Source organism: Cystoisospora suis (genome assembly GCF_002600585.1).
Source record: "Cystoisospora suis strain Wien I chromosome Unknown contig_424, whole genome shotgun sequence".
In the NCBI taxonomy this organism is placed as follows: domain Eukaryota; phylum Apicomplexa; class Conoidasida; order Eucoccidiorida; family Sarcocystidae; genus Cystoisospora; species Cystoisospora suis.
In genome coordinates, this window is record NW_027153225.1 from 7,488 (window position 1) to 33,537 (window position 26,050).

At 53.3% G+C, this 26,050-nt stretch overlaps 3 protein-coding genes across 3 annotated transcripts; 1 reads left to right on the top strand and 2 right to left on the bottom strand.

The window, feature by feature from the left end:
* Positions 1 to 69: 69 nt before the first annotated feature.
* Positions 70 to 15,879, bottom strand: CSUI_001061 (cs domain protein). Its single transcript, XM_068061267.1, has 15 exons — positions 13,052 to 15,879; positions 12,121 to 12,599; positions 10,622 to 11,506; positions 9,019 to 9,994; positions 7,757 to 8,174; positions 6,773 to 6,852; positions 5,462 to 5,544; positions 4,519 to 4,747; positions 4,083 to 4,165; positions 3,309 to 3,411; positions 2,622 to 2,770; positions 1,648 to 1,795; positions 1,012 to 1,083; positions 723 to 761; positions 70 to 541 (listed from the first exon to the last, which is right to left on the bottom strand). Exons 1-15 carry the CDS (start codon positions 14,780 to 14,782, stop codon positions 455 to 457), a joined length of 5,562 nt encoding a protein of 1,853 aa, XP_067926754.1. The 5' UTR covers positions 14,783 to 15,879; the 3' UTR covers positions 70 to 454.
* CSUI_001062 (pre-mrna branch site protein p14) lies at positions 15,828 to 18,293 on the top strand. The gene is made up of 3 exons (XM_068061268.1): positions 15,828 to 16,710; positions 17,159 to 17,263; positions 17,724 to 18,293. Exons 1-3 carry the CDS (start codon positions 16,463 to 16,465, stop codon positions 17,839 to 17,841), a joined length of 471 nt encoding a protein of 156 aa, XP_067926755.1. The 5' UTR covers positions 15,828 to 16,462; the 3' UTR covers positions 17,842 to 18,293.
* A 344-nt stretch (positions 18,294 to 18,637) lies between these two features.
* CSUI_001063 (uncharacterized protein) lies at positions 18,638 to 24,524 on the bottom strand. The gene is made up of 3 exons (XM_068061269.1): positions 23,998 to 24,524; positions 20,154 to 23,812; positions 18,638 to 19,814 (listed from the first exon to the last, which is right to left on the bottom strand). The coding sequence occupies exons 1-3, from the start codon at positions 24,249 to 24,251 to the stop codon at positions 18,913 to 18,915; spliced, it is 4,815 nt and encodes a 1,604-aa protein (XP_067926756.1). The 5' UTR covers positions 24,252 to 24,524; the 3' UTR covers positions 18,638 to 18,912.
* Between the last annotated feature and the right edge of the window lie 1,526 nt (positions 24,525 to 26,050).

Here is a 26,050-nt window from a genome sequence, read left to right on the forward strand (position 1 = left end):
CGGTTTCTATGTAGGGAACGGAGGCTGTCACTCGGTACGCTGAATGTACGTTGGATACACAGTTTGTTAGTCGGCTTATTTGTTGAATACAGAGCTTCGAATATCATCAGGCAAGCCACATAGGGAACAGAGGCTAACACTCGGGACGCTGAATGCACGTTAGATAGACAGTTTGTTATCCGGCTAGTTGTTGAACACAGGGGTCCGAATCCCCATCCAAGCAAATTTTAAATCGTTCTCAGAACCGTGTACATCGCGGGACGCTCCTGCCACACTCGGGTCAACCGCTGCCATTGAAAAATGTTCAGCACACTTTGCTGGGGGCATTGCAAGCTAAGTAGATCCCCCGACTAGGGAAACGGAGGTAGTCTGGGCCCCGTTGAAGTCAGTTGCAACGCGGTTAGTTGCTTCTGTCCTCAAGTCGAAGTGTACAGCGGTACAGCTTTACAGCTCTTCAGGACCCGGACGGCGAGCCCGGGGGTGGGAGATTGATCACCTCACCGGTTCTTTCATTCACTCCTTGGCGCATGTTGAAGATCTCCTGTACCAAGCAGCGCAGGTGCATCTAAGAGACCACTGGAGAGATGTTGCGTTCTGTGACGGGTCACGACGCTTAGCACAACGCACCCTGCTGTCGCTTCAACGCTACGGTGTTTTATCGGTATGGAAGACAATCTCGGGCAGCTGGTGCCTTGTGAACGAAGTGATGTTTTTATTCTTACAGTGGCCTCTTGGATTTCTTGTTTCATCATTTCCGACACCTGCACGAAGTTAACGAGACATTGGGGAGTCAACAGTTGTGTTCAGCGAGCAGAGCGTCTGGTTACGCGGCTTACCTGCAGGTGACGAGCCTTACGGAGCTCTGAAGTAGTCCAGCGCGCCCTTCTGGAAGCTGCTACGCAGTGATCAACCTGAAGGGCTGTTTCAAAGTCTGTACCAAAGCTAGTTACCGAAGAGAGCAGCCTTCAGTAGCACACTCCCTCGCTGAAGTTCACCTGGCATAAGACTTACGTTAGGCAGTGTCACATTGACATTCCGTAAATTCTGAAGATCTTTCTCTCCCCACAAAAACGACATGCGATCCTGAGCGACAGCGCACGTGGATGGGACGCGTGCTATGTGCAGATGGTCTCTTGTCGACAAGACGCAGCACTCGCCCGCCTTTACGGAGGGGAACCGGAACGCTGCTCAAAAGAGGCAAGACCACTCGGAGAGGTATCTGTATACAGCCACCGTTACGGGGACAGTAAAGAGTCAACATCTGCAGCTTACTTCCCTGTAACGCCCCACCAGTGACGCCCTGTAGTGGCGCCGACGTCGTGTTTTGCCCGGGAGAACGACACGCCAGATTTGACTAGCGCTCTCAGACCACCGGGTCCTTAAGAATGTTGACAGACCGACACCATGAAACAACGACTACTTTCCAAGAAGCCTCGGACTGCGGACCGACACGCCTCATGAAGCGACGATAGGAATCTGTGTATCAGCTTTCCATGCGCACACAAACCAAGTATGCTTCTGCTCCAATACTCGCAGGGCAGACAAAGAATACATCCTATCGGCTCAGCCGGTAAAGCCAAAGGAAGAAAGTTCCGGAGTAACATTCAGAGGGCCGGAAATGTAAAGGACCGGGGGTGCGCGACTTACCATTTTCTGTTTGAGCACTTGTTTGTCGAAGTCTGTCATCATGCCTTCAATCATCCAGTCCGGGAGAATGCGCTGCAAATCCCGTGCAAGCTGCGCCACAGCCTCCGGGACCCACGGACATGCGGGAAACGCTGCCTCCGCGACGTCACTGAATGCAGTCACAGCTCATAAAGAAGACCTTGTACACGCGTGTGATGCATCTGGTTGCTGCCGTAAAGACGAATACATTGGATTTTGTTGGACATCATCCGTACACCCGCGTCTAATCTGCTGGCACCAATATCTTTGCCATGCGATGCACGTACGTGCGGAGCAAGAGCCTCTCAGAAAGCGAGCATCCACCCATCCCTTCCCTCCCACGTCAGCAAGGCCACAAAGTATCGCTTCTGATTAGCTGTCCGGCCGCGGTACGAACTGTCTAGCGATCCCTCAGTACGGGGTTTGTAAGGGTTCCGTCAGAGATATCAAGGGTTAGTCCTGCAGCCCCTAACGTAGCTTCCCGATGGAGATATACGAGGCCTACCGCTGGGTCTCAAGAGCGCATCTGGAAGCCGGTGATCAGACGCGCTGGGGTGTAATTTCGAAACTGTTCTCGAGGCTCAGAGTTGAATTACCGTTGGGGGCGCTGAATGTGCTTGTGTTCGGGACTTACTCGGCTGCAGACCATGCCTTCCTCATCACCCGAAACTGGATCTGGTATCTACGGAGCTTCGAAGACGGCCTTCCTTCAAGAAATCCGTTCTCCGGGTATACACACTACGTACTTTGGGTCATGCCTGGACAACTTCGTAGACGTGGTATGGGTGGGAGGGCCTGTCGATCCCCTTTATTTTTTTTAGGTATTTTCAGTCGCAACAACGGTTGTTATGCTCACACATGGCTCTTCATGAGATGTATATCCTGTAGTAGTTCGGGGGTCGTACATCCCGACGAAAGAGTAGAACGCAAGTCCAGTACACAACTGGCAAACGTACGATTTAGCAAGAGCGTCAGCCATGCGAAGGGCGACTTTCTTGAACTGCTTCCAGTCTGCTTTAGGAAGCTGAGCGACAAAGAGCTCCAGCAACTTCCGCCGAACCTCTGGAGGTTTTTGTGTCACCACCATGGTGATCCACAATGCATCCTGAACCATAAGAAAACAGAGACAAGGTTGAATGGTTTTGGCCTCCTGCTTATAGCATCGACTCTGTGCCTGCACAGCTCCGTCAGTCCGTTGGAAGTTATTAGGGTCTAGGGTCAGTCCTATGGAAGCTATGAGAGAACAACCTACGACCTTACCAGCGCACCCACATCCTTCATGACACAGTAAGGTAACAGGCGCACGCAAACTAGTCTTGAACACACTGCGCGTCGGGCAGGAGAATCGCTGTGAGATCTTTACACGTAAGCCTCCTTGCGTCGCTGCTGCACGTGACAGAGTACAGGGGTAGGCTTGCACACCTGCACGGACAGCATGTATGGGTGCACAGGTTTCGAAGAGAGTCTATAGCACTCCAGAACCATGTTGAGCTCAACGAACGGTCTCTTTACTTGCTTCAACAGTCTGCTTCTGGCATACCCATGCTATCAGTTTGGAGACTATTAATGAATGATAGCTGGTAAATCAGCTGCATGAGTTTGATGTACACAGAGAAGCTGGGAGCGAGATATCTGGTACGTACCTCCCAGATCTCCTTCTCATAGATGGCAGTTACCCCTTTTTGAATGATCAATAAAACCATCAGCCACTGCGATGGCGCTGCATCAGGGTTGTTCCCTTCCTTTCTGAGAAAACAAAACATTTTCGCGGGTGGTTGAGTCTCTGTAGATACCAACGCAGATGCCAGACGAAGGTAGCGGACAGAGCTACGCATAGGAAAGCACGGTATAAAGTTCATTCTTTCCTCTAACATTACGCGCATACAGTCGTTGCGGCAACTATGCGGCCGAGGCCCACAGATGACGACCTACTGGCGTATGGAGGTAGCTGCCAGACACGAGGGCCGTGAGTGTCCGGTGCTGCCTATAATGCATGGCCGAGGATTCCCCGACCCATGTAGATACAGCGCTAAGCGCGTGGTGAATCTACCATGACTCTCGGTGGACCGGGGATCCGAAGGTGGTAGTGCATTGCGGGCACAGTGACAGCCTAAACACCCAAGAGTCTCCATCAAACTAGTCCACATTCATGCGTGCGTGCCGGCGCATTTCTTGTTTTAGCTTGAAGAACTTCTTAATCGTGTTGGAGTGGACACAGGCTCGTCAGACGGTCTCGCGTCTGGCTTCATTGCACGAGCAGTTCGAGGTCGAGAGGCTTTAGGGCGTTAGCCAACATACAGATCGGGAAACGCACCCGAGTAGCATGTGTGACCCCTGTATCTCTCTTAGAGCGGTACAGCCCCATAGAGCAAGTACAGAACACTGATGGGAGGAGGGTGAACGGAAAGGGAGCTTACTGGATACGTTTCCGTTCTGCATGGACCGCGAACTCAAGATATGCAAAGAAATCTCGATTCAAGAGGTGCTTCATGGACTGTGCCTGAAAGAAGGTGGAGCGACTGTAAGATGAAGTTCAGCAAGGTCGTTTTGCCGCATTTCCTCCTAAGCATCATCAGGGCTCACGGCCGCACGCGGTAAAAGAACTTTATCGGCCATGAGGAAGAAGAAAAGAAGACGTCTATGGTGTGCAGGAGATCCACACGGTCACTTCAGAGTGTATCTACTTCGGGGTTGTCCCAGGTACGGTATGAGCTGCAGTGAAGTAGTTGTGCATAAAAACACGTATGAGCCAAGAACAGCTGCATGTGCATCATACAAGGTAAGATTTACTACAACGCTTTCCTGTCAAGCAGAACTTCGCCGGGGTAAAAGCCTCTGTACTGTCTTTCTTACGTAGTCTGTGAGTTTGTCAATATCCACTAAGGCCTGCATGCAGAGCAAGCGTATTTTCTTCATCTGTTCTTTCTCATTTTGTAACGCGAGAGCCTCCAGGTCTTCATACAAAGAGACAACGAACTTGTTAATAAGGACAAGCACGTCCTTCTCCTTCTGCTCCTGTGGTGGCTTCTCCTGAATGCGGAGCTTCATCAAGAGCAAAAAGTGCTCGTGCATGAGAAGATCCCTGTTGAAAAACAGAGAGAGGCAGGCTCCGAGGAGGCGTTTGCCGAACAGCGGGGGATGAATATATAGATGAAATACGTAGAGAGTACGTAGATAGGTTTAGACCAAACGGAGATAGATAGATAGATACACATGAATGTGTCTATTTACATATATATGGAGTGCGCCAGAGAAAAGTGCACATTTCTACGGTATCACGAAGGAGAGCTATTCGGAAAAGGAAATATCACGCTCCTACTATGAGACAAAGCATCGAGTCGCCTAAGGCTCGAAGCAGGTGTTGGCGTGGGGCTGGAATCATGCACGGATGTTAGGCTTCAAAGTCAGATCTGCGGGACACGTTTACTGTTGTTGGAGACGCTAAGGAAAGCTACAACCTACAGTCCAAGATACACGAAGCCACTTCTTTCTGAGGTGGGAACTTCGATTCCAGCAAAACGAGGACGGTTCATTCTCAGGTCGCCAATTCAGGCAGTCTGTCGCTGTTTCATTCACGGCTTCATTGTTAGACTAGAACAATGAAGATTCTCTCCAGTACTAAGAGCTTCGAAGGCACATTCCCGGGACTTGCCACGCCCCTTGACCCTCAGTCCCCGTGATGACGTCTTGCACCTACGGTACATCATGCATCCAGTCCAAGTCCCCGCGTGACAGAATCTCTGAACATATGAACCATACTGCTGAGGCTCCCGTCCTCCCCTCAAGAACGACTAACTTGTATTGATCGCAGATAACAGGGTAGAGAGACTCATCCTTCACCGCAAGAAGTTCAGCCACCAGCATCTCGAAGCGGCCTTCCTGTATGAGTCACTCACCAAAAACGAAGAGAGAACACAGAGACATGCTGTGAGATCTGTCGGGTTCATCATTCACAAGAAACAGACTAGCTACCGATCCAGTATCTGGGGGCAGGACAGCAGACACCAGCGACGGGTTCTAAATCACAAGCAGAGGAGCAACGACTCGACCTGGACAGCAGCATCCCACGGTTGAGAACTGCGAGCCATCACTGGATGTTGATCCGAACGGGGCCCTACATGCAGAGTAGGACTAGAACGATTCTCTGTGAGGACAGAGCACCGACAAAAATATCCTCTTTTCCTGTAACCGAGCTGTCTTCCCTTGTCCATCATATGACTGATCTATCTTACACACCGCTGTGCAGGACGCGTGACTTAACGCATTCGCCTGAGGTACATCCTGTCTCGGCACCGAGATCTAAAGTCTTAAGGGTGAAGCCGAGATAAAGAACCCAGCACTGTCCATGTCAGGTCTCCCCGGCATGAACCGTGAAATCGCTATCAATCTTCACGTTACATGTCTATACTTTGTCCTTCGGGACAGTCTATGTCGCCAGTATCCATGGTACTACTAAAAACTATCCTATCGTCCTATGTAAAACGTAGGCCGGAGTCGGGAAAACGACGACTAATAATATGGACAAAATACTTTGACGGTACCCGCCGCCTGTCCGCACACGCTGTCAGCAGACAAGACAGAAAGCTAACAAGATTCTGTCCTCTGAAAGCTAATCGCTGGCCAACGATAAGGCTCCGCGATCCTTTACCTCCTACTAATCCTACTATGAGCAAGAGTCACTTTAGTAGTAGCGAATGCTTCAAGCGAAGGCAGTCACACACACTGCGGAGAAGTGTGTTCGCAGACATAAACACAGTTACTCTCTCCTGAGAGACACGTGAACACGCTGAAACCGCGCATATTATGCGCGTGGTATCTCTTACCCCTCCACGGCCTCCCCTCAAAGTAAAAAACTACCGAGCATTGTCTCGAAGACAGTGATTTCGTTCTCGTCTGTGTGAGCCATGCGTCATGAGCCTTGGCCTCAAAACTCTCGGTTCTTCCACGAAGTGCGACGGCTACGGGTGTCGCACACGATGAATGTCTTTCGTTACACTCAAGCGGGCGTACGCACTCATTCCTGCTAGGCACCAGAAAGAAAACAATTCTGTGGATTGAACAGCACATACAACGGCTGAAGCAGGCACGACTGATGCCTACGTCGTACCTGCTCGTGTAGCTTCATTCGGATGGAAAATTGTTCTTTCTCCGAGAGGTCCTCCCATCGTTCGTGTAAAGGCCGGTCATCTGAGCGAAGTGAGAAATACCAATGCGGGGAGAAAACAGCAACGCAGGACGTATCCGTTTGTGCAGACATCTGGCCATTTTTCTCGCTATAGAAGTGCGTCTTCTTGTATATAGCTGTTTCCACTGGCAATCTGTATAGGAAGCGCAAGATACGCGGACACGTGGAAGGTGGAGCGCTTCGCAGAGGTAACAGTCACGCTGGGGTATTATCGAGTACCATAAAGTAATGCCTGCCGACGCCGCAAGTGAGGGACCAGCGCGACGTCAATTCTCTGCCGTGTGCCTGTGACCGAAATACCGTCGGCGTGACGTTCGGACAGGCACTGATCATTACGATACCTAGAAAAGTGTATAGTGCCCCATCTTTCTTTGCTTTGAAAGAAAAGCTCACAAAATACAGAAGACTCGCCGGTGAAACACGCTTCAGGAGTCTCATATCGAGGCGCACCATATAGAACACCGCGCCTTCCCCCTGGCTGTCCCTCCCCCGCCGGAAAGAAAGGCACCAAACAGGCAACAGAAATCTCACTCATTGGCATTAACGGGGGATCATTTCCATCTACAAGGGAAACTTCGCGTTGTCACTACAGCGAACGATCTTGCCAGCCACACATAGTGTGACATCTGTAAAAAGAGGAGGTCGTCTCCCACACATTCGCGCAAGCAGGTATCAGCATAACCGCCCCTGCGCGTCTCTTCATAGTGAGGACGATGGGGGAGCCAGGAGGGCGTGTCCCGGAAGCCCACGTAACCAGAGATGATTTTCAACGGTTCTCACTTACAAGGAATTCACATACATCTGTCTACATAGGTGATACATGCTTTTGGTGCAACCCTAATATCAGGACCTGACGAGGGGTTGCTTCAAAGATGTGACTCTTGAGTGGTAATTCTTTTGACTTACATTCGGTCTGTAAGACCTTGAATCCGAGTGTATGAGGAGACTGTATCTCAAACCCTGGACCTGCCATTACATCGAAAACCTTCAGCTTTTCCTCTAGCTGTCCTTCTTCGGTCCCCCCGTGAGACCCTGTGGTTTCTGACCGGAGGGGAAAGAAAAGCTCGTGCTGAGCCCACTGTTTCTTTCTATTGTTCTGCTTTTCTTTAAGGCCTTCAATCGACCGATCAGGATCCTCCAAAAACCTTGCAGCTTCAGCATGGCCTTCCTGCCAGACCTGCCGCATTTCCGCATCTGTGAAATCTAAATGGGTCTGGAGATAACGCGTGACGTCAGCCATCGAAAGAACTTCTTTCCCTTGTTGAGCTTTTCGGATGTTTTCCTTCAGGTCGTAAACGATATCCCTCTGAAATTCTTTCCGACGCTGTTGGACACACGAACAAGAAGAGAAAGCAGCCACTCCCCCAGACCAGAGCGTCGCTAGTGTGCACAGCTGCATGTCGTAGTGCGAGTATCCGGCGACCGTACAAAGGCAGGACTACAACTCCAGTATTATGCGAGAACACTGGTGAAAAGCAAGACATAGATAAAAACTTGAGACGGCGTCAAGATAGTGAAAGAGACGCAAGCAAACCGAGGCTACTACCCAAAAAAAGACACAGAATCTCACCTGCTGGATAGAAAAGGATACAAGTCAGTGTGTTCACTGCTCCTGTGTAGGAAGAAAGACGACTCACAACAAGAGGAAGGTCGCCCCCCGCAAAGTAGTCTACTGCCATACAAATGTCCTGTGTGCGCACAACTACGTCAATGAACCTGCCACATGCGTAGTGAACCCAGAAAGAGAAGGAAGGCGAGGTGACGACACCTGGCACAAGGCCCCCTTGTTACATGGACAGGCAAGTAAAGAGATTTCACAACTCAAGTTTTCCTTTCACTTCTTTCTTCGTGCCGCTGATGCCGGAAACACCCTGGCATTGAGGCTCCAATGAAAGGAATCGTGATGCACGGACAGATACGAACACATAGACACGGGCATGTAACCTGTACTTCTACATCTGTTCCAAAGTTTTGGATGGCTCAAGTGATGTGTACTAACAGTTATACATGTACTCTGTGAATGACGCTGTGTATTTTTCCAACGCAGCTGTCTCCATGTAGAACTTTCAATTTTGTAGCTAGTCATTTCAGTTTGTCTTTGAATGGCAGCGTACTACGAAGAAACACTACAGTCTTCTCCCCTACGCCTAAAGAAGAGATCTCCGTACTTCTGGTGTCCAGTTCTTCATGAAGTCAGGCATGGAAGAAGCCTTATCTCCGTTGAAATCCATGACCTTGATGCCATAGAGAGCTTTCTCGTTCTCCTTCCTTTCCTTCGCTTCCTCTTCTTTCACTCTCTCAGCTTCGTTCCTTGTACTTCGCTCCTTCTTCTGCTTGCCGCCTTGTAGCGAGATTAGGTCATCAGGGGTCCGGATCTCTTCCCCTTTGACGGTCTTCAGAGGAAACTTAGCTAGCCAATCCCGTTCTTCCTCTATGGTCTTCTGGAGACCAGGGTATTTCTGAATCCATTCGGCGTCAATTTCTGATGTATCTTCAATCGCTGGACCCCTCTGATTCATGCCGAGACTGCGCCCTTCCTCCTGCGCTTTCGGAGTCTCTTCGCTGGTAAGTGAAGATTCTATTGTCTTCCTCCCCTCCTTTACTTCATCGCCGAAGCTGCTTTTTTCTCCGTCTATCCATGCACCCTGGCTACGAACTGCGCGATCTTTCTTCAGATCTGAGAGATTCGCATCATCTTGGCCAGATGCTCCACTATGTACCGAGGATGTTTCATTCTGTCCTCCGTACTCCGGTTGGCCGGTGATGCTTGACTGCATGTCCTCCTCTCTGCTCCCCGCAAGGAAAGCGAGGGCGGTCTGCTCTCCCAAGACAGACTTATCTTGAGGTGTGTCTCCTCGTCTCTTTTTTGCCTCTAAACTAGGACCCTCGCGGTTATCGGAGTCCGTGGCATGCTCGTGCACATGATTGGCTGTCGGCCGTGAATCGGAAAGCCCTTTACACCGCGGCGTTTCTGGAAAGCCAGTTGACTGCCCTGACGTAGTATCCGTCTGCATACTCTCCGCTGAGAGCGGGGAGTATGAAGACGATGGCGAAGCTGCACTCTGCTCTGAGGTATCTCCTGGCTTTTGTTTCGTCTGTAGGCTGTATGGACTATATGAATCGGGGGAAAATTCATCATCCGAACTGCATGTTGAAGAACAACAAGATACCAGAGCAAACAAGGAGAACGGGAGCTTGGAACTCAGCTGCCGGATGAGACGGCGGCAGTCACCAAGCGGTCTTCTCGCAAGAGAGGCTCGTCGGCCATTGCCGTCGTGTGTATTGAGGTGACAACAGCATGCCTAGTTCCTTCGCAGGAAGGGACACCCATTTCGAAAAGAATTTAGAGTATCGACTCTGTCCAGGTTTTTCAGCGCCAAAAGAAAGACATACGATGAAAGAGTCTGTAAAATTGTTGTTATAAACTGGGACATCCCGCATATAACGGCAGCAGAGTGTCAGACAGGGCCATCCAAACTACACTTGACGACTGTGTTCTGTGGTTGCGACAGCATCAACACGCAGTTGACTTCTCTTCCAGCAGTACGAATACCTGGTACGCGTTTGACTGGGCTTGTTTCGGAGCTGTGGTCTACAGTTTCTTCGGAGCGGTGGGTGTGTACATCTATAGAGAGGAGTGCGCATTTCCGTGGACTTGTATGAAGTGTGAGGCGGTGAACCTCATTGCGTTCTGTTAGAGTCTTCCTACGTACACCTTCTGAGTTCTGACCAGGGCCTTCCTAACAATGAGTGTGTAACAGTTTCTCTTACTGTTCTCTTTGCTTCTCTTTTGCCAGATGTATTTCCTTCATGGCCAAGGTAACTCCAAGAAGATCATGCTGAAGTTTCCGCAATACTCTGTCCTCCGTATCCTTCACCTTCAGACTCAAAACGGGGCCAAACTGACCTGCACCGCCTGTGGCTCCAGGACCTCTGAGCACAACAAGCTCCAGACCCCCTGATTTTCTTCCTCCTGCTTGTTCTTCTTCTCCTCCTAGGACCCTTAACTCTACACCGTCTTCCGCTGCCCAACCTCCGTAAGCATCGTATCCTCCTTGACATGCGGGACCCTCCTTTTCAAACTGGTTTTCAGTTGCTAAAGCTAAAGCCTGCCCAAACAATGCCGATCTAGGATCAAGTCCCGCTGCTGTTGCTGCAGTTCGCATGTCCGCACTGTTTGCAGATCCACTGGACACAGGAGCTCTGCCTCGGCGACTTCTACTCAGATCCTCTTTCGCCTCTTCACCTTGTCCCAGCTGCCTGCGCAATTGTCTACCTTCCCATAGACTCTGCGGCCCTTCAAACGATAGTCGAGCACCGTCTGGGAGAGGGGATACCATAATCATCATTTGTGTCTGAGGTATACCGAAATCGAGAGTACTGTCAACAGTCTCAGAGGCCAGCAGGGCAGCATCACGCGGACGCAACCCCGAAGACGCCTGAGAGTTACCGCGGCCTCCGGCGGGAAGGTCTTTTTGAGTTAGTCCAGGCGGTGTTCCCTCAGCGGCAGCTCTAGCGAGGAGTGAGGGTACAGCGGCGGCGGCGGCCCCATCGACAGCTGTACGGCCGCGCGTCCATGAGTCTATAAAGTGGAGAGCATCCTCTCGAGAAAATGAAGGAGGAAAAGGCTGTCGATACAGCAGAACCCCTGGAAGCCTGGAAAGGAAACAGCTTTGTAACGAGACTTCTCAACAGAGAGACAAAAAGGTTCGAGTTCGTGTAGTGTATACATTTGCAATGTATAAGTATTCAGCTATTCATCAGGCGAGAGAGCTGAGTATGGAGAAGCTCCCCGCCGTGCACCACGTACAGCATAGAAGAGAACTGTATGACTTCATGAAGAAGTATACTGTTTTTGTTCAGAGGGCTTAGAGAAGAGAGAGAAAAGCAGAAGCACCCGTCATACCAGAACAGCCACATACGGCCTTGAGGTGTGAGAAATGTCTGTGTTTTTCTGTACGGTGTCATCTGACTGCCGCTTTCAACAAACAAAATGATAGAAGCGCATAGACAGCCAATGCATTCCTTGGTTTCTACCCTGCTGTATAGCAGAGAGAGTCGAATCGAACCGTGGGTCATGTACCGTGCCCGTAGGTGAGAAGTACGGCAAACCTCTCTGGAACTCCTAATACACTGGGCTCACTGCGTCACGGCAGATGATGCGACAGCCAGCCCCGCGGCAAAGAGCGTTGCGCCCGAACCCCTCACACTACTGGAGGTTTTGTGCACTTTTGTCAACGGACACCGATACCGAGAGACACGATCCGTACCAGGCTTGTGAACGATGACGAGGCTCGATATCTCTTATCTTTGAGGGAGCGTGGTCGTAGAAGAGATCCTCTATTTCTTCACCTTCAAGTACACCGCCCCAGTCTGGCGGGAGGGAGGACACTAGCCCTGCAGCGGCTGACGGTGAGAGCGGTTTCTTCTTCAGATAAACTGATATCACTTTGGCTGTCTCGTCCATTTCATCAGCAGATGAGGCGGGCGGATCAGCGACGTCTTCAGGTGCGATTCCTCCAAAATTTCCTGAGCGATCATCTTGAGAAGAATCAACGAGGTCCATCGCTAGCCATGGTTTCTCTTCCATCTCTGCATCAGTTGGGACTCTCTTACGAGGAGAAGGCCGTTGACAAGTTGGCGGGAGGGAAGAGCTATGGGTAGGGTGACTAGCAGGGGAGCCGTGCTGTCGTTTTTTGTCGGTGAGGTCTTCAATACACCAGTACGAGTCACCAACAGCCACTCGGCCCTGGAAGGACAACAAGGAAAAGCGGAACCAGAGGGCATAGGTAATCAACCCTCCTCGCACACAGACAGCAAGACCAGCTGTCCACCCTGTTGGCTGAAAGAGCAGCTAGCATCGCCATATCTGAACGCTTCAATCATACAGGTGGCAGCACAAGCCAGTCCACTACGTATGCTTAGAGAAGGATTCACCCGAACGCTTTCTGCATTGAGTGAGTGCTGCGTAGATTGCAGTCGTAGTCCGACACGGTTGTATTGTAATCCGAGTGAAGGGTGCGGGATGCCGACAACACCTGGGCATACATTATTGATGACTGGGGTTGTACGTGAACATCTTCTATGCAACTAAAAGTTTCTTTTCAAGACATGGAAGCCAACAGATATGCTGAACACTCAAGCGGTCTCTGTTTCATCGCGCTTGTCAGTGCTTGTCACTGTGTCCCTCCACGGTCTCACCTTGAGAGTGCCATCTATAAGAGGGAGCTTCCTATGGCGCAGTTTAAGAAAAAGCTTTCTAGGAGAAATAACGCAGTCCACGTCTTTACCAGACGCCTCGGGCTCCACAACCACAAGCACCTTCACAGTCTCGTCGTCTTCCTCCCAAGAATAGTCACTGTTACGCCCCCAGCCCTTCATGGATAAAGACCCTACACCTACAGCTGGGCTTCGTCCTCGTCTGCGCGTAGGTTTACGGAGGTGTGTAAAGGGCCTGAAGCTTGACTTAGGTGTGCTACGACGGTTGGAAAGGGACGACGAGGCGAGGGAAGGCGGGGGGCGAGGCGGAAACATGATCCTAGAGGAAGGAGAAGAGGCCGAAGGTGGAGAGGAGAGCGACTGACGGCTGGAAAGCGAAGACTCCAGAGAGCTTGAGGAAAACTCTGAAGACGAGGACGGAGGAAGACAAGGCGACGGAGGGCAAGTGGACACCTGAGACATTGCCGGTGTTGGGGCAACAAATGAAGACACTTGGAGTGTAGTGCATCCGGACAGGGGAGAAGAAAAACCACGAGCTGCACCAGTAGAAGACGGACCGACTTTTTGGCCGGAAGGCGGACCGACAGGATCAAGAGAGGAAAGAAAGCAAGTCGGTTTAGTCTGGGATAACCATGAAGCTCTGAAGAAAGACAAAGGGGTATAGAGAGCCGAAGGTACCCGCAACGGAGTCGAACGTGAAAAAGGAGATTCCAAAGAGAAAGGAAGAGCAGACGGTATTGACCGGGACCCCTGAGCCGAGGGCTGTGATGCAGGAAGAGTAGAAGAGCCCCCAAGACGGAAGAAGCCACAGAATGAAAGAGACCTTGCCTGACTTGCGGCTATGTCTCCTCTTCTTTTCTTCTTGCGTTCCCCTTCCCTGCATCTGTCTCGGCCTCCGGCTGCTCTCCTCTTCAGCGTTCTACCCATTTCTGCGAAGCAAATGTTTCTTCTCCTGCCGTCCTTGTCACCGTTTCCCTGCTTTTCTTCCTGACTGCTTCGTCGTCTCTCCTCAAATTTCCCTTTCTCGGTTCTCGGGCTGGAACTGCTGCACCCGCTTCTTCCACCACTTCGAGAATTCACTCGGGTTCGGTTCGTCGTCCTCCTTTCGAGAAAACGTCTTTCGTCCCGACAGGGACAACAGTTAACTTTTCCAAACACATTCCTGGCCTGCATGGCGTGCCCTCTGTCCGCGCGGGAGACGTGACTCCATTTCGTGGGCCAGTCAATACTCGAGTGTGTGGGGGAAGCGGCCGCTAGTATATTCCGAGCTTCAGGATCTACAGGACTTTCATTATCCGGTGTCTCCCGTGAAAACTCACTGTCGCAGATGCCTCCGAAGGCACCCTCGAAAAGAGAGGCAGCATCACTGACTTTGCTTGGACTCGAATGAATTGAAAAGGCTGGGAGATCGAAAGAAGAGAAGGGACGCGGAGAGTAGAGTCGACCAGAACTCGCTACCCTGTGAGGCCAAGGCCACACTAAAAGACGAGTCGGGTCGACGCTGGGTGTTGTTGCAAAATGAGAATAGAAATCAGATTCCTTTCGAAGAAGTGAGACACCCGTAGAACAAGAAACGGGCAGTAGGAGAGGGAAGCTGTCTTGCGATAGCCGGACAGAGCTAGGGTTGGTGATCGGCCGGAACACGATGGTAACAAGCAAAGGAAGCAGGCGCGGCAGCAAGGACAGTGGGGCTGACAGACGAATAACGGCCATGCTGTCGGTAACAACGAAAGAAGGAAGGAAAAAGCAAGGAGTCAGACAATAGCATCATCAGTACGTGCGACATATCTGCGGAAAGGGGTGCAAAAGCCCAAGACCTCCCGCCGAGCTGCGGACGTGTCCCCGCAGCACAACTGCCGCAATGAGCTGTCCGCAACGCAGCACCGTCAACCCACAACGCGGAGCCTACGAGAAGCTCACTCGGGAGGAGAAGTCCCGTCATCTAAGTTGGACCGTGTGACAGTCGGTCCCTGGGGATAGCCTGCTGTGTCGTATCTCAGGTTCCAGTGCCCTCGCCTCCCTCAACAGGTGTTCGATCGCGGACACGCTAGGAAGTGTTGAGCTGAGTACGAAGAGCCACACAGCGACCCTTCTCACTCCCCGAATTAGAGGAGATCCTGGTGAGAACGCGGTTGGGAGAAAGGGTGCTAGCGCAGCTAGCAGAACAGGATGTTAACGGAAAGCAAAGCGGGAGAGCAGACCATTAAAAAACAATTTCTTAGTGCCAACAGAACTAAGGCCGCGCAGGAGAGCGCAGGCAACGACGGGCCTGTACACGGCAGAAGAGAACGTAGGAGACAAGATTCAAGCCTGGGAAATCGAGACATGGCACTTCCTCTCAAATCGGCAGCAAGCACATTCTGGGCCTGCATCCTCTGAGGTAATCACGGCAAGGGAAAAGCGAGTCCGGCTTTCCGCCACGTTATGTGGCTACGAGACAGGTGATCGGAAACGTGTGTATCGCACGTTACCCGCCCTGCAAGACCGACTGTCGTCCTCCGACTGTGGTCCGACTGGGGCGTGTCTGGCAACAGCGCCGGATTCGCGCGTGGCACTCAAGCCCGAACAAATCGAGCACTCACAACTAGTTTTTCTTCAGAAAATTACGCTTCTGTCGTAGTCGATGCTCCCGGAGCGCTCGGTGTCCTCGGGTGGGGGTCGTCTCCCTGCATCGCTGGTGGAGAGCTAGGCTGGAACTCGTCTCGCGGCCTTTTGCTGTCTCGGACAATAAAGCACTGTGCTCGCTAGAAGAGCAAATAACATTCTTCTGGTCTTTCGAAACTGCTTGGACCACGTCTTCCCGATGCTCTGTGGCTGGGTGTGTGTAGTGTTATCTGCCGTAGCGTCCAGCTATTCACCGCAGCTCTCAGCTGTCGAGGCGAGACAAGGGACCCGTCGTATACACGGTTTCTTGGCGCTGTGAGTACTCTTTCCCAGCGCGGATCTCCCTTTCTCAAATCGCATGTTTTGTTCTAGCTCGCAGATAGATGCATCCCGTTGGGAGAAAAGGACGAGGTCTAAACTACTTGTCATTTTCCCGCGTCCTTCCTGTACTTTTCCTCTTTGTATACTCCGAGTTGCGGGCTTGGTATTTCCCCGTGTTTGAAGGTTACTTAGTTTTCTCCTGTCGCGTAATATTCTCGCACCACTTCGGCTTTTCTCCAACGTCCCTCGTTCCGTCTTCGTGGTCTTCTACCGGCCTCCTATCTCTCGCCAAGGTCTCCTCGGCCAAGTTTTTCTTGCGGTTTTTTCCTGCCTTCTCCTGCTAGCTAAGATCACCCCACGACCGTCGCCGCAGCGGCCGCGCTTCCTGACTTTCCTTCAGCTCTAGTCGAAGCTGAGAGCCTTCTGCGGTAGTTCTCCGGTTTTGTCTTCAGTCTCTGTTCTATCACCATGCAGACTCCTATGATGGGCACGCCTCAGACCACTCTTATGAGTGGCATGGGAGGGATTGGGAGCTCGAACATGCCAGGGACGCCGGGTAGCGGATCATCTGGCCAACCAACGGTCCGGGGCAGGCCTCAGAAGGTGGCCCCCGATATGAGTCGTATCATATACGTGCGAAACCTTCCCTTCAAAATCACAGACGACGAACTGTACGACATTTTCGGGAAGTATGGAGCCGTGCGACAGATCCGAAAGTAAGTGTCAAACTGCCAAGATTTCTAGCTGTCCAAGGTGTCTTTTTTTGCACGCCGCAATGTAGCTGCGTTGTTGGCTCACGCATGCCGCCTTTGCTGGTTGCCTCACTGTATTCTCTGCAAGTTCGCGCTTAGGAACTCAAATGTATGCTGTTCAGCCCAGGAAGGCTGGACGAAAGAGGCATTCGAGGTTCCGTTCGGATGCTAACGAACTCGTGCCCGTGCAGTAGCTGATGAGGCGATGGTTCTTTACTGTGTTTCACCCACTGTCCAAGCCTTTGTCTTGTCTCCGACCAAGATGCCTGTTCTTTCGTTGGGACTTTTCTTCTTTTCTGTGCGGCGTGCGACTTTACTTTTCGAACAAGCCGCCGGCCGGCAGTCGTACGTAACAAGATTCTCACATCGTCCTTCTCTCACTTGTGTGTTTCCTTTCCCCCCCTACCCCAAGGGGAAACACGGACAGGACGAGAGGGTCCGCGTTCGTTGTTTACGAGGATGTTTTTGATGCGAGAGCAGCCGTTGAACAGCTTTCAGGTTTCAACGTCGCGGGCAGGTAAGGTCGAACAAGTCACTGTCTTCTCTGGGAGAGGGATCACGACCCGTTACAGTGTTCTTCTTGGCTGTTTCACCGGGTGGCGTGTCGTCCGTCTCTTCGAACTATTTAGGATCATCTGCAGGCGACACGTTTCCATCATTGCGACCCGCGTGGCATAGCAACGGGGGCTCGTCAGTATAAGTCGGTGCAGACTTAGGAAAACTCCGAAAGGCTGGCGATCATGTCGACGTGGTAACCTTCCCGCTGGTGATCGGTTTCGGCGCTCTACGCCATTAGTTGCGAGCGTGTGGTCTGGTTTACCTGAACCGATGTTCGTGTGCCGTACTTACCATCAGTGACCCCCTGTGCAAGCACCAGAGTGTAGTGATGAGCCTGGTCAGTTTGAACAGAGAGGGGATGGGTTGCTGTGCGCCTGACTCAACGTGATTCAGTCGCTTGTCTGGACGGGCGTCTGCAGGTACTTGATCGTACTATACTACAGTCCTCAGAAGGCAGCGCAGCGGGAACAAGCTCTTGCCCAGAAGGAGGAACTCCGGCGAATCCGCGAGTCATATCAGAAGAAGTCCACAACGTGATGTGGTGTGGCGGGCCCCAGGTGCTTCTACAAAGAGTCCAGGCCTTCTTCGAGACAGCTTCCCATTGTTTTCCTTTTTTTCTCCCAGCCTTCGAAGGCCACTGCAGCACGTGACGGTGCCCCGGATGAAGATCGACGAAGACCAAGACGCTCTCCTGCCGATCTGTATACGGCGCTTTTCGGAAGCCCCCGGTGATGTGCGTAAACGGGAAGTGCGATCTTTGGGGGTGTATCTCCGTGTGAGACAATGCAGTTCGGATGTTTCGAAGCTGGAGTTTTTTTCGGGTGGAACCACGTTGCTGGCTCTCTGGTGCTACGTCTGTTCTCTTTACGGAACCATGTCCTCTGCGTGAGAGCTCACGGCTCGTGCGACTAGAAGTTAACATCCTGAGAGCAACTTGCGGCTTGGCCGCAACCCGTGGTGTCCTGATGGAGTTCGCACGTTGTTTGGGTACGGAGAAATTTTTCGATGAACACACTAACTATTTTCGTTTCTTATCATGAGTTCTGAAACCTCATGTGCCTTCAGCGCTTCTTTCGCGCTGCCGATAATGCCCAAGCCGACAACATATACAGCAACAGCGAGAATGTCAGTGCTGCACTTCTGACGTTGCTGACAGGATCAGAGGCTCACTCCGAGCCTGAACCGTAACGCAGGGTTCAGAGTCACGGAGACTCAAGTCTAAAACAGTTTTGAGACGTGCTTTAAACAAGTATCAGGATTTCTGTTTTTCTCGGCCGAGGGGTGTGGCAGCCGACCTGGCAAGGAAAAACCTGTTTATGGAATGGGAGAACGTCGGGTAACCAGTGCGCCTGGTCCACCATAAAATCCACCGATTGCCACGCAGGGTACCACATCACTGTGGGGACCTGGAAAAGCGCCTCAGAAGGGCTACACGACAAAACTGTTCATCAAAGTTACACAGGCGTTGTTACCGAGCTTTCATCTACAGTTTACATTCCAGCAGCACTGCCTGCGAAAGAATGGCTGGCGCGTGCGTTAGTTGCCGTTGCATTGAAGGAAAAAAAGAGCTGGGCTACTCCGTGTCCAGCCCTGTTCACCAAAAGAAACTCACTCTGATTCCGATCCAATACGTTCGCCGCTGCCATCGAAACAAGCAGCGAGAATGTGAAGCCGCCTCCTGAACGTGTAGTTATTCCATTCGTCATCGTGACACCTTTCTGGAGTTGCGGGAGGGCATCGCCGTCCCCTTTCTCTCCATCCGCACCTAGAGGGAGCAGGCAACTCTGGTGTTTTCGGGCTTCCGCGTGTTGAGTTGCTGCAGCTTCGCCTCTTCGCAAAATCTCGGAAGGAACTGGTGGCAGTATCTCCTAAGTATCTGTTGGTTCGGACTCCGGAGGTGTCCTGGCCGTACAGGCACTCGTCGCTCGAAGGAGATTGGTCGATGGCTCGTCCTACCGGGATACGAACCACAATCCGTCCAGTGCGGCTGGCATTGCTACTAGTCCGACTGGTGCTACTACCGCTCCGGCCGCTTCCGGGCCTCCTAGGCCGTCCTACGCGGACGTGGCTTCGGTAGAAGCTGCTTAGTGACGCACTTTCACTGAGCACTTGGCAGCTGATTGCCCGGCGGTGGCGTCGGGTGCCGCTGGTTGCGTCATTTTCGAGGCGGCAAGACAGGGGGCCAAGTTCGTGGGGTGATTCTGGAGAAGAACGCCCCTGAGGAGATTTCCAGCCGGATACCCTTGTTTGAGACACTTCTCTTTTATCTCTGAACGCCTTGCAGCGCTCATCACACAACCCCTCTTCAGTACTTCTTGGGCCGGCGGCCCTGAGTGATTCTTGGTGCCACGAGCGTTTTGCTGTCCATTCATCCGTCATCGTGCCTGGCGTGTGAGAAGAACTCGGCCGCCTCCGTGGACTCACAAGGGCCGAAGACCGGCAGCTTCCTCCGATGTTGTGCCCGGGGGAAAGGACGGACGGCGACGACTGGCTATCATGGCTTTGCTCACCTGCAGGCAGGATCACGTTCATCGACACTTGTTGTGTGGCTTCAGTGGCGAACTTGCCGCCTTGCAGCGCTTCTTCGGAGGAGCAGCGTGAGAGACAAAAATAACAATTTCTTAGGAGTGGATTCGCAGACACGTGTGGGAGCCCCCTGCGTCTAATCATATCTTCGGGCGCCACTAAGCTAGCGCCTGGGGACTGGGTTCTCGTCGTAGTGTGGCCTAGGTGTACTTTTTCCTCCCTTAACCCGCCAATGGCTTGGGGGCCAGTGAGGCCTGCCTGCTCAAGCGGGGCGCGCAGAATATAATCGACTGCCTGCCAAATCACCGTGGGGAAATACCTACCCGACTGACTCAGATTTGACACTCGTCTCGGCCCTGAATCGATGACGTCGACGGAATCATCCAATGTACCTCCCCCCACGTGAACCCTCCCGGAGTCATCTCGAGGCCCCCGTCCCGCCAGTGCATTGCTAGTTCCCACGCGGCATGAACGTTCGTGCCACGAGTCCGGAATCCCCGAAAATGTTTCGTGAAGCCGCCTGAACAGCATCTTTTTCCTGGTTGCCATTCTGCTGTCAGGTTCTACCGACGACGTTTGGTCCTGGGGTGATGTGGCGCTGGTGTTCACCGTGAAGTTTTCATTACGCAGCTTAGCCAAGGCACCTCGAATGGCACTGTGACCCCAAGATTTGGCAGGAACGTCACCTCCAGTTGTTTCAGCCGCGACTTCAACCAGCGCCAGCGCTGCAGCCGCTTGGACAACGGCTGGATCAGCAGTTCGTGTCCGTGTGAGCGGCGCCTTGTAGTATTCTCTACACTCGAGATCGTGTCCAACCACGGGCAAGCGTGGGACAGAAGATGCTGCTTGACGGAGAAGGCAGTGAGTCCGCAGTGACGAGGGTGTATGACTGGCAGCAGCTACAGTTTGCCTGATTGCAAGAGGCGTCTTCACTGAGTGAGCGGGGGAGTTAGCGTACTCCGCCCCTACTGTTCGGTTCCGGAAGGGTCGCTGGGCAGCCGTTCCTACTGCCAAAGCAGCCGGTGTGTTAGGAGACCCGAGACTGGGGTGAAGCAAATAAACTGACGCGGAGTCGGAGGATACGTGGGGCTGCACGGTGGCAGCAAGTTGCTTCTGTCCGCGGTAGTGCATCCCGCCGCTACATCTGTGGCCCGTCCTCGGACTCCCCTGTTCCATCTTTCTAGACTGCCGGTCCCGTCTGGCAGCAGTTCCTCGTCGTCCAGCGGGGGATGAGCGACACTGCGAGGAACAACGTTTCTCTACCTCTGACATTCCGGTCGTCGGTTGGTGGTGCGTAATGGAGGTCTGAGTCGCGCTCTTCAAGCGGCAGCTGTCGTCCTCTTCTCCCTCTCCACCTGCCTCTTCTTCAGTCCGGGGCAGACGGGAAAACCGGCGGACCGCCATCCATTGTGGTTTGTCCCCCGCCTCTTCTGCCCCAGTTAGGAGCGGACCGCCTTCCGCATCATTGTTGGGCCCTGACGAGATAGGGCCAGCTCCTTCTTCTCTTTGGAAAGTAAGCTGGCTTTTCTCTCGGGTACTGAGAAAAGCAGGAACCGGGTCAGTCAGTGACCCGTCTTGAGAGCTCGGCGTTGCGAGCTCTCTTGATTCTGACCTGCTCGGCGACTGCACAGTTCTGGCTAGCCGAAAACTCACTGAGCTTGGTGGTGTAGGACGGGATGGTCCAGCAGCACTCGTTGGCAACATTGTCAGCGACAGCGATGCAGGTCTGGGGACTTGTGCCTGATCCATTTGAACCTGGCGAGGCTTTTCCGGTAATAGTATGCGTTCGGAGAGCGCAGTCTTCACGTTAGTGTCTAGTAGTGAGCTAGAGACACGTTTTGACATTGGCGACCCTGCTAATGCCTCATCTTCCCGCGCATCAAGACGTCCGAAGCCGTAGATGCGCTCCCAGTTACAAGAAGCCACTTCCACGAGGCGCTGAGGCCTACGCGCCCCGTGTGGGCCAGCAGGAGTGCCCCTTGACTGAAAGTCACTGGTTTTGCCCAGGAGATCAATACAAGCGAGTAGGGCACCCTCTGTGTTGAAAGCGAGGGAGGAAGACGTAGATGATCCACTTTTAGAGAAGGGGCTATACCCGGGGTCATCAGAACGAGTGTGTATGTTGTGGGGGTGGAATAAAGTTGCCGGAGTAGCGCGGAAGCAAAAAGCGGGCAGTCCGGACAGCGGCCCTCGTCCGTTTACTTGGCGGCATTGGCTCTGACCGGATTTTCCCTGCAGGCCAAAGATGGCGTTTGTGTCCTGCTGCTTGGCCAGGCTGAAAGCCTCCAACCTGCTCAGCTCACCGGCCACCAGGTAGCTTGACGGCATGCTAGGGCTACCGGAGCGAGCCCTGGCCTGTTCGCTGTTGTTCAAAATGCTGCGGGCGTCAGCGACACTGCGTCCCGGTGCAGACCGTCTTCTTTTTTTGCAGTCCCGTGACTTCGTTGGTGGATCCACTGCTCTTCCACTGTGGAATGCGGCTACGGTTTGACTCCTAGTCAGCCCGCCGCATTGTTGCACCAGAGAGTTTAGGCTGTCGAAAGAGTGTAGATGGTGGGTTCGTGTATCGCTTTCCCGCTGGTAAAGACAGCATGCACAGCCCCCGTTCGATGGACGTCGTCCACACTCGCTGCATAATCTGGTCCCTGTTACACGGGCTGTCCCACGCTCCTCCCGCGGACCTGGCAGTGCCCTACAAAAGTGTGACTGGCTTTGCCTAAGAAGGACCCTGTTGGTTTCGAGCCCTTTTCCCGGAAAGGGGCTTGTCTCCTCATCCGAGGTTAGCCGGCCCGTGCGTGCACGTGCGAGCGCAAGAGACCGACCGCCGGGTGGCGTTGCTGAGCAAGAGTATTGGTTGCCAACTGCCGGCCTGGCAAGGGGCGAAGACTGGTCCTGTTGTGCGGAAGTACGGAGGGTGCTAGCTCTCGGTGTGCTGCTCGCGCCACGTTGGAAAAGAGCGGCGGGCGAGGAGAACGAGGACTGCGCGATGTCGGAAAATGCCCAAGCCGAGGGATCTGTCAGTGAACCTCTTGGGGGGCTGGAGTCAGACACAGCGCAAGGGTCAGAGCAGAGGGAAGACGCTCGGGCCTCCAGAGCGCGGCAGGTCACCGTAGGATACCTGTAACCAGTTGGGCTGGCCGACAAAAAGGCCCGAACACCTGCAGAGACCGGGGACGAGAACGCTCCGTCCACGCGAAAGAGAGAGTTAACAGGTGGAGTCAGCTGACGTGGCTGTGCTCCGAGTGGTGGCACATCTGGAACTACTGGAGGCTGCCCTGGCACTTTCGGTGAGTCCTGCTGGATCAGCTCGAGTGCACATGTTGCAGCATCCGTCACGCTGCCCGCCGTCCCATCCATTGTCCTTTCTTCTGCCCTGTCCGAGTTCGCTGCCAACCGGGCTTCTGTTTCGGCAGTTTTCCCTTTCCCGAGTCCTTCTGTTGCGTCTTGTCTCTGGTTTGCTGGTTGGTGCCGCCTCACCTTAGCAATCCAATTGCTGGACACGCTGCGTCGGAGCAAGTCCGACGACTGCGCCCAGATGGACTGCAGCAGCACGAGGGGCCGCGGCCTAGCGAGGGAGCCACCCGTTGTGGAGGCCGATGACGCAGCTGCCGTGACCTGACAAGAGGCACCGCTAGACCGTTGGCGCCCCCCGATAAGACTCGTAACTAGGCTTTCTTTCGCCTTGCTGTGCGCAAAAGACGCCGGGAGACTTCTGGCCCTCTTCGAAAATTTACTGCTTTTGAACCCTGAAAGACGTTTTGTCAGCCTGCCCGCCGGAGTGACGCAGCGGTGACACGGTGAAACAGCTCGTGACTCGAGCCCTCGGGCTGTTTCAGACTCTGCCGACAGACCTGATCCTTGTGAGCGCCAGGACTCAGAAGCAGCCCGCGCGGTCGGCAGCTCGTCCAAACCTGAGCTAAGAATCTGCCAGTACGGCAAAGCCGTAAGGGCAAAAGTGCGCCGACTGCACGCCTCATAGGCCCTGACACGCAGCAGTGGGGAAAAGGGACAAAGCAAGGTCCATGTTCAGTGAAGAACAGCCAGTTTGCTTGAATCTTGACGGGACTTCGGTCTTTAGCACCCCAGGTCTGCACGGCAGGCGTCAGATAGTGGTCAGGGTTGCCTGCCTGTACGGCAACTCCAGTATGGATCCAGTCAAAAACTCACCTCTCGAAAAATAACAGGAAGAGGGCTAGGCTGATACTGCAAATGTTCCACCTCATCCAGGCTCCAGGGACAGCGCTCAGTCCGTCGCCATTCCCCGAGACACGACGCACGAAAGCCGGAGATCGCTGGTGGAGCCCTGCGTCCACGCTTTGCTGATTGGCAACCTGCAGTAAAGTTTTGCCGGAGAACGGACAGATGTCACCTCGCGTGTCCCCCGCCGAGGCCGAAGTCTGATAGGCGGCTTGAGGGGACATGGTTGCTTTCTCCGTGAGCGTGAAAGCAGCGAATACTGCATTCAGAAGACCCCAGTGTCCCGCAAGAAGAAGCAAGAGTTTCCAAATGCCACTCTGCCGCTGTGATGATCCGCAAAGCAGAAGCTGAACGAGGTTGAGCAGCCAGCAGCCATAAAGCAAGAGGTCTGGAGGCAATGGAACATCGTGTGCCCGGGGCGGAACTGAGTCGGTTGTCGGGACAGAGGCCAAGTTGACGAAGAGAAACAAAGCAGCGTCGAGGCAGCTGAACACAAGTCTGTAGCCACAGAGCAGAAGCCTGGTAATGCCATGAAATGAGCACCCGGGTGTGGCCACCGCTCTCTGGCAGTGTCGTAGTGCTATGCACCTCGTGGGTCAAATTCCGTGCCGCTCTCGGAGGTGCAGGTTCTGCCAATGAAGGCGGGGTGCTGCGCTAGTAGCCCCGGGAATGCCGCACAGCATTCTGTGAGACCCGAGCACGGGGACTGCCTCATATCGATCTGCGGCGAGGACTATGCGCTGCGTTCTTGCCGTCCCGTTCTACTGTCTGTCCTCGCACGACGTCCGAAGTCACAGACAGACCGGAGACAGAAATACGATCGTGTGGATTTCGGTGGTGACCTTCCTGAGGCACGGGCAGAAGGCTGCGTCTGCAATCCGAGCCGCAGTAGGCTCGTCAGCAGCTCCCGGCTGCTCCTCCGAGTGTCCCGGTTGTCGCTGGTTTCTCCTGGGTTCAGACGCTCTCACCTACAAGGTCAGTGGTCCTGTTTACCTGCAATTAGAAAGGAAAAAAGCTCCCCCGGAGACCTTATTCTGGCACTCGGAAATAACGCGCCTCGTTCCGGAGCGGTTTTCCTCGCTGCAGTCCTGTCTCTGCGAATTTGCCATCCGTAGTGCTGCCGAGGCTACTCGCCACAAGCAAGCGAGCACGGCAGCCTCTAGTATCAGCTGGACTGATAGTCGCACCAGAACCAAAGCATTCACCAGTTTGAGCCCTCTGTATCCTTCTGTGACAGGGTGTGGGAAGAAAGCCACTCTGTAGGGGGTCACCTGTTGAGCGATAGCAGCGGAATCAATTCCTACTTCAGATTCATGGTCGTTGCCATCGGTCACACGTTGGTTCGTGAAAGACGTGCTGTCGGCGCTGTTTCCGAACACATTGAGGTAGTATGGCCCGGTCACCGGAGCAGGCGTAGGCGTGCTAGCGGGAAACCCTTCAGGGCCTGTGACCGCGTGATGTGCGCAGGCCAGTGTGAGAAGAAGGAGCAAGAAGTGCGACGCTGCCCACATAATCTGCCACCATAGGGCGGTCTGAAGTGGACGGCCTACTTCCATGTTCTGTCTCCACCTACAGAACAACCTGAAGAGGAAACGCAGGCAGAACGCCAGCGAGGAAATTTGTAAGGGGGCGACAGATGGTCGGTAGTCCCCTGGAAAAAAAGCAAGTCGGGAACTCTCTCAGCTGCCGACCCGACCGTCGCTTAAGAAGTTCTCTAGTCGCGCCGGAAGAAGTCCTGCCCGCTCTTCTGCGACTTTGTGCTCCAGCTGCCAAACTCAGGCACCACCACGAATCATTGTGCTTCTCACCTTTCTATATTTCCGTCTGAAAACTGAAGAGATACCCGCTGTTCTGGTAAATCGATACAGTCAGGTTTCCTGACCGTGGCAGCATTCATCACCAAATCAAACCGATCTAGTTCGCCAAAGACTTTATCACGGACCACTCGTCCAAGCCGGGTGACTGTTTTCCAGAGCGAAGGGAACACCTGCACTCCGTTTCGCGCTCTTTGCAAGATCCTGCT

Coding starts and splice junctions, on each gene's coding strand:
- CSUI_001061 (XM_068061267.1), bottom strand. CDS start 14,782: ATGGCCGTTATTCGTCTGTCAGCCCCACTGTCCTTGCTGCCGCGCCTG. Junction 12,600..13,051: donor TTATAGATGGCACTCTCAAG/GTGAGACCGTGG, acceptor TTGTCCTTCCAG/GGCCGAGTGGCTGTTGGTGA. Junction 762..1,011: donor TCAATGTGACACTGCCTAAC/GTAAGTCTTATG, acceptor AACTTCGTGCAG/GTGTCGGAAATGATGAAACA.
- CSUI_001062 (XM_068061268.1), top strand. CDS start 16,463: ATGCAGACTCCTATGATGGGCACGCCTCAGACCACTCTTATGAGTGGC. Junction 16,711..17,158: donor GCCGTGCGACAGATCCGAAA/GTAAGTGTCAAA, acceptor CCCTACCCCAAG/GGGAAACACGGACAGGACGA. Junction 17,264..17,723: donor GGTTTCAACGTCGCGGGCAG/GTAAGGTCGAAC, acceptor GGGCGTCTGCAG/GTACTTGATCGTACTATACT.
- CSUI_001063 (XM_068061269.1), bottom strand. CDS start 24,251: ATGTCCCCTCAAGCCGCCTATCAGACTTCGGCCTCGGCGGGGGACACG. Junction 23,813..23,997: donor TTCCTGTTATTTTTCGAGAG/GTGAGTTTTTGA, acceptor GCTGCGTGTCAG/GGCCTATGAGGCGTGCAGTC. Junction 19,815..20,153: donor GTCAAATCTGAGTCAGTCGG/GTAGGTATTTCC, acceptor TCCTGCCTGCAG/GTGAGCAAAGCCATGATAGC.